Below are 7,000 nucleotides of genomic sequence, written 5' to 3' on the forward strand. Positions count from 1 at the left end.
ATGTCTGTCTGTCTGTCTGTCTGTCTGTCTGTCTGTCTGTCTATCTATCTATCTATCTATCTATCTATCTATCTATCTATCTATCTATCTATCTATCTATCTATCTATCTATGTGTCTATCTATGTGTCTATCTATGTGTCTATCTATGTGTCTGTCTGTCTGTCTGTCTGTCTGTCTGTCTGTCTGTCTGTCTGTCTGTCTGTCTGTCTGTCTGTCTGTCTGTCAGTCTGTCACTTGATGTAGCTGGGAATAAGTCAGCGCATACTCTGACTGTGACATCTTTAGATATGGCTTGTGACTGAGCATAAACTCTCAGATATGTTTCCTTAAATTGAAATTTGAGATTTTGTAAACTTTTAAAGTAAAAACTTTCCACAGGTTTGATGCAACCAGGTCTAATTAAGTTAAAGTGTCGTTTAAAGTCCTTTAATGATGATAGTACTAACCTGGTGTCCAGAGGGCAGGCACAGGGGGGAGCAGTAGATCACTGACACAGTTGCAGTCCATGACTCCACAGCACCTGAAGCCACACAAACGGGACGCTCAGACACCATCAGATGGACGTACAGGAGCACAACTGAACTTCTAATAAAATGTTGTTTAGCCAAACCAAAGTTAGCTAAGTTTATTTCACGGAGCTGAAGTTGAGGAGTGTGCGCTTTGCTAAAAATTGAGATATTGCGTAAGGATCGAGTTCAAAATTATACCTTAAATCAATGAGAAATATAGCAAGGTTGTATTTCATATGTCTTTGGTGGAGATAAGGTGTTTGATGGATGTGATCTTATGTAGCTACCTGAGGCTGAGGCTGATGCAATGTGGTGGACATCCCTATAGAGTATTTCTAACAGGAGGAATTACTTCTGATAACCAAGACCATTTTTAAATATAAATCATGGTTTGGTGGGGTACTTGTCAAGTTTTTAAAAGTATATATTTTACACATTAAGATACATTTGGTTTAATTAATTGCCATGTTGATGAGGTCAATTTAAAGAGTAGGTCCATCAAAAATGTCCAGTTTATGGTGCGGTCAGGGTCATAGTTTACAAAAAGTAAATTAAAGACAGTATTTTAATGAAACCACATAGAACCATGCTGAAGTAAAATTCTAATTAGCGGTATAAAATATTGTAAAATTAATCCCTGGGGAAAAAATAACAGCAATGAGGGGACAGTGAAATACAAAAAAGTGTGTAAAATAGAGGAGTTAAATTACCATATTTTCCAGCCTATAACTAATTTGCATACCCTGTGACTTATACACCGAAGTGACTTATTTATGGATTTTTCCCCATATTTATAACACAATTTTTGACTGAGATATGACCGTTTTCATTCATTCGGACACTGATAATATTGAACACTACCATTTTCAGCCGCTAGATGGCACTCGAGTTTTATGGCATGCTGTTGTGTCATATAATAGGTAAAAGTGTGTATTAATGACACAATCGGCTTGCCAGAGTCTGCCACCTTCATCCAGCTTGCCTGGAGCAACTGTCAAATTAGCTTAATTTCTCTGTACCGCCCGAGTGAAATGCAGCTAATTTGATCACTTAAGTGCATTTATTAAGTAAAAGTTCAACTGAGACACAGCCTAACTATAAAGTTGAGCAAACAAATAATTGTTTTTAGGTGGTTATCTTGTTAAATTTCAAAGAAATGAACAGCGAGTCGTCCCTCTGCGCGCTTCTACTTCCATGTATCGGTTTTTGAAATATAGCTGATTTGACGATCAAAGTGCATTTATTAAACAAAAATTTAATTCAACACACCTTTACTATAATTTCAAGCAAGCAAATAATTATTTTTAGTTGGTTATCTTGGTAAATTTTGAAGAAATGCACAGCAAGTCGTCCCTCTGCGCACTCCCGCTTCCGCGAATTGGCTTTTGAAATGCAACTAATTTGACCGTCAAAGTGCATTTATTAAGGGAAAGTTAAACTGAGACACACCTTTGCTATAATTTGGAACAAACAAATAATTGTATTTAAGCGTATCTTGTTAAATTCTTATTAAATTCCTCCCGTGCACGCTCCTGTGGTCACCATTTGGCAGCCAATCGATTTTCGGCACAACACTGGCCCACATTTCCGGGTTGTCACCGGTGACGCATAACAAACACGACGCATCAGCGGTGAGGAATAATAGGTGCGACTTATACGGCGAAGGGACATATTTATGGATTTTTTCAAATTATTAGACATTTTTGGACAGATGCGAATTATAGGCTGGAAAATACGGTAATTTTATTATGATCTGTTGCACAAACTATATGAAAATTGCATCTCCTTCTGTAAATGTTTCTTATGGCTGCTTTAAGCTCCCTGGAACATGTCTTTGGTGTTTGGATTTAGACAAAGTTGAAATTTCATAATTATTTTTGCACTTTCTGTGTTTGTGAGTTGTTCTAACATGGTGCAAACCTGCTCCTTACAAAATAAAAAAAAAATAAAAAAGACTTTGGCATGATTTTCACATGTAACGTGGTTCCAGGACCATATTTTAAATGTTCCAAAATCACACAAGAAAACAGTTTCACGTATTAAATTAATACATTTTCACAGGGGAGGATGTGATTTTCTACATGTGACATTCATGTGTGTTTTGTTCCAAACTCACAGGAAACATGTGCATAACATTTTGCACGCCACACAGGTTAAACATAATGTATGTGTGATTTCCATGTGTGACGTTTGTGTGAGAGGTAAAACTATAAAAGGTGTAGCTGAATTTTTTTGTTTTGTTGTTGTCATTAAAAGTACGCAAAATTTGAAACTGTAACAAAATTTCACACATCAAAACTATTGCAAAAGGTGAGGCAGTGTAAACAGTACTTTACAAGAATAATTATAATACATGTGTAATCCTTCTTACACTTTGACTTTAGTTTTTAAATATGTGAAAGATCAGATCAGATCCGAATGAAACAAAAGCAAAATGTTATTAGCTTTGTATTAAGATGAGCTAATTCCATCTGGCATTTAGTTTTTTTTTAAAGAACACCCTATAGATGTTGTCTCTGATCCTCAGTGTGTTTTACACAACCGTGTGTGCGAGCTGGGTAAAGGAGAGCCGTGCTGATTTATTAAACGAGAAACTAAAATGATAACATCTGTTAAATAAATGCATATCTGCGGCGGACAGGCGATGGTGAGGAGGTTTCTGGTGCAGAAGACGGCGTCTGGTTTGAACGTTGCACTTTCATCAGGCCTGTTTGACACAGGAGGGAGAGATGAACCTGCTGCTCCTCTTCAGCGTTGGCCTCTCCATCTACCTCCTTGCTCTCTGCCTCTACTTAATTATGCTCTGTGAATTTTGGATTTTCCCTCCAGCATTGAAATGGAACGTGAATGATTAAGGTGTGTTTGTATAAATTATTATTGCTAACTCCAGGCACTTCTCACTCTCCGCCCGCCCCTCTCGCTTTCCCTCACTCCCTGAGCGCCGCTCTCACCCTGTCTCTAGCCTTTGGATCGTGGCCCCTCTTGTGCTCTCCTCCTGCTCTTTATCCTCCTCGTTTCCACGCCGCTCTCTTTGTCCACAGATTTACAGAGTTGTGTTGTTTTTTTTTTAATCATATCATTCATGTTATTATTCTTGTTTTCCCTCCTTCCATGCATGCCCCTGCGTGCACTTGTGTTCCCAAGTGATAAATAACAGCTATAACTTCACCAGCCTTCAGCATCACAAAATGATGCCAACATATTGCCAAATTCACAATTAGCTCTTTGCATTATGATAAATGAGTTCAAAACCTTCAGCTAATGTCGTCACGTGTCCACTTTGAATGGAAGCTGCTGCGATGACTGATCTTTTTAAAATATGAGAGATTCTTTGTGTTGGAGGTAGTAATCTATAAGTTTCCTCCTCCCTGTGGGCTACAGGTCATCAATACTGCATCATCTCGTTCATTTGCCATATTCACATGGTCCACAGCACGTATAGACTCGTCTCCTCTGAGGACGGTACATACGTGCTCCGATCAGTCAGGGCCTCTTTAGTTACATCTCATGCCACCTACGCACCTCCTCAAATCTATACCCCTCCACCCTTTTCCCTTACCCGGCAGCTCATCCATACAGGTGAGTCCTCCTTTCCTCTTTCCCACCTCCTTCCTCACACACACACCTATCTCCCTTGCCTCTCTGCCCCACCAGTCTCCTTTTCTCTCCTACGCTGTGTGTTTTGTTTCGGCGCAGTAATTTTCCGTTTGATTTCGGAGGTAATGCATTTTTTACAAATCAAAGAGGAAGCTGGGCTGCTCTCCTCTCTCCCCTCCCTCCTCCCCCCTCCTCCTCCACCTCTCTCCCTCCTCTTCTGTTTTTTTATTCTCTCTTTTTCTCTATGCCCAGTCTCCTGTTCTTGCCCCCCCCCCCAGCCCCCCCAGGCCAGAGAGGAGATAAAGGAGCCCCCATCATTTCCTTGTTAGTTTTGATTTGGGCAGCACAGGGCTTTCAAGTTCCCCCCCATCACCCCCAGAAACATTATAACTAGCAGCCCAGGGAATACAGTTCCTCGTATGCACGCACACACACACACACACACACACACACACACACACACACACACAGACACAAACCCACACTAAGACTTGCATGCACAGTCTGTCAAATGCAAACCCTCACAGATTGTAACGGCTTGTATGGTCTCAAACAGATTTGGCAAAAATGTGCAACTATTCAGGTAGTTTCTCACACACAAACACACACACACAGTGAGAGACAGCACACAAAATAAGACATGGAGCCCATAGATATCGACTGGATCAATATTGACACACTAACACACATCTCACCCGGTGAAAAGTGAGAATGTACTTTATTTACTGAAAATGCTGGTGTGCTGATTGGGAGAAGAGAATAGATGTGAGTAGACAAAAAAAAACTACAAATGCATTTTGTTTTTCACAGAGTGGCTGTGGAAACAACAGTCCCAACAAAGGACCTCTTCTTCACAAAAGGTCACTGATAAAACCCAGCGTGGATGATGGATCACACAGTTAGGAGCGTGACAAAACACACAAAGGGCCTTTAAAGTTCCTAGACAGTCGCACTTTGACAAAAAACATAATCATTGCTCAAAGCAGACCTCAGCTGTGCTCCTCCACATGTTGTGAAAGCTGCGCTCCCTCAAACAAATGGACCAATACTGCTGAAAATATATACATTTCTGGTGTGCTGACGAGTCAGAGGCTTTTCATAATTCAATTTGAGAGAGTTTAAAAGCTGTTTGTGACAAGTTCTTTCTGCATCTTAGAACAAAACACTCCATTGGTGCATGTAAGAACAAGGATGGCTTGCGAAAAAGATTTCTGCTGGGCTAAACATGCATTCATCTATAACATCTATAATGGTGCATATTGATGCCAAATCATAGAGAAAGTTTAAATGGAAAAAGAAAACTACATTTGATAAGCAGTTGCTCTCCTTTGTGGAGCAGAGTTTATAATAACCTGCATAAATGCAGGTTATTCTATATACAGTCACAGCTCATTTGTGTAAAAGGGCTGAAAAAGAAATGTTATATATATGTATGTATATACAGTAGTCCCTCGCTACTTTGCGGTTCGTTTTTTGCTGACTCGCTTTATCACGGTTTGTTTAAGTACTGTACAGTACTGTACATGTACAGAATATTAAAAAAGTGCTGCCATTTTGCAGTTTTCTTTTATTAAGCCTTCACTGTTTTGCCATTCTAAAGAATTACATTACCCAGAAGCCTTCACTTCACTTCCCAGAAGTCACCACTGCTTCCAATCGCTGCTTGCTGCAAACGGAGGGAAAGTTTTGCAACCAAAGTCAGAAATAATGATAATAAGCTCACAGAACTGGCAGGAGGAAAGTCACAAATAATTCTGAAGATGAACTCATCCTTCAAGTTGTATCTTCACTGCTGAGTAGCTGGGCTGCAGTTGATCTGGACTCAGTGTGACTCGGATCCTGGGATCCTTCAGCCTGGTTCTGATCGTGCGGTGCTGGTTAGGACCAGGCCAGATATGGTGGATTAAATCCTGGGCAGCCTTGCTCCTGGAGCAGCAGCAGTGGGCTTCAGTCATGTAGCACCTGGACTTTTTTTTTAATCTACTGGGTCGGACAGAACCGAGCTGCTCCTGCATGCAGAGCCCTTGTAAGTAAAATTGTGTAGCTCCCGTACATATAAGTACTGTATGTTGTTAAAATTAGTAGGTTCAAGGGTTTAGAGGACTGATTGTGGGCTTCATTGCTGCAGGATAGGTCTGCAGAAAAGAACCGAGTTGGAATAGAACAGATTTGGACCAGAACCAGATTTGTTGCAGTTCTGCAGCGTTAGTAAGTAAAATATTGTAATAAATGTTGTAAAAATGACATAGGTTTAAGAGTTTAGAACATTCCAAGAGTGTGAGAAGAGTTTCTAAAGCTTTAATATAAAGTTTATGGTACTTGTACTTGAACTTGGACTACTGTATCCCTACTTCACGAGTTTTCACTTATCGCAGGGCTTCAAGGAACGGATCCACTGTTATATATATATACATATATATATATATATATATATATATATATATATATATACATATATATAAAATATGTGCTAACGTCATTTACAAACTTTGTCTTTATCATAAATGCTTGGTTATGATTGGTGTGAAAAGTTTTAGAAGGAAAACCAAAATATGGAAACCTGTTTCCGCCAATGAAAATAAATAAAACATTAATGGTATGTCATAATAATGACTTTCAAAGTCGTAATTATGACTTTTTTTGAATAAAACCATAATTTAAACTTTTGTTACTTTCTATCTCATAATTATGACATACCATTGGGACTTTTTATTTGTTTCATTGGCGGAAACGGGCTTCTATACAGGTTTTAATAAGAAATAAAAGAAACAAAAAGGTCACATTTTAAGTCTGACAACAACTGATCATTAAATGTTAGCATGACAACACTTCTTCATACAGTCTTACTGGTGTTATAATATTAAACTGGAACAACTCATTTATAAGAACTCAA

General features: G+C 39.1%; 1 protein-coding gene across 1 annotated transcript in view; it reads right to left on the bottom strand.

Moving 5' to 3' along the window:
- The window catches only part of erfl1 (Ets2 repressor factor like 1), a 9,548-nt gene extending 9,040 nt beyond the window's left edge, over positions 1 to 508 (bottom strand). Inside the window, exon 1 of the mRNA XM_037676861.1 lies at positions 448 to 508. Coding sequence (XP_037532789.1) covers positions 448 to 508 — 61 coding nt within the window. The remainder of the gene's footprint in view (positions 1 to 447) is intronic.
- Positions 509 to 7,000: the final 6,492 nt, after the last annotated feature.

This window comes from Nematolebias whitei, chromosome 5 (genome assembly GCF_014905685.2).
Source record: "Nematolebias whitei isolate Nwh7 chromosome 5, NemWhi1, whole genome shotgun sequence".
Classification (NCBI taxonomy): Eukaryota; Metazoa; Chordata; class Actinopteri; order Cyprinodontiformes; family Rivulidae; genus Nematolebias; species Nematolebias whitei.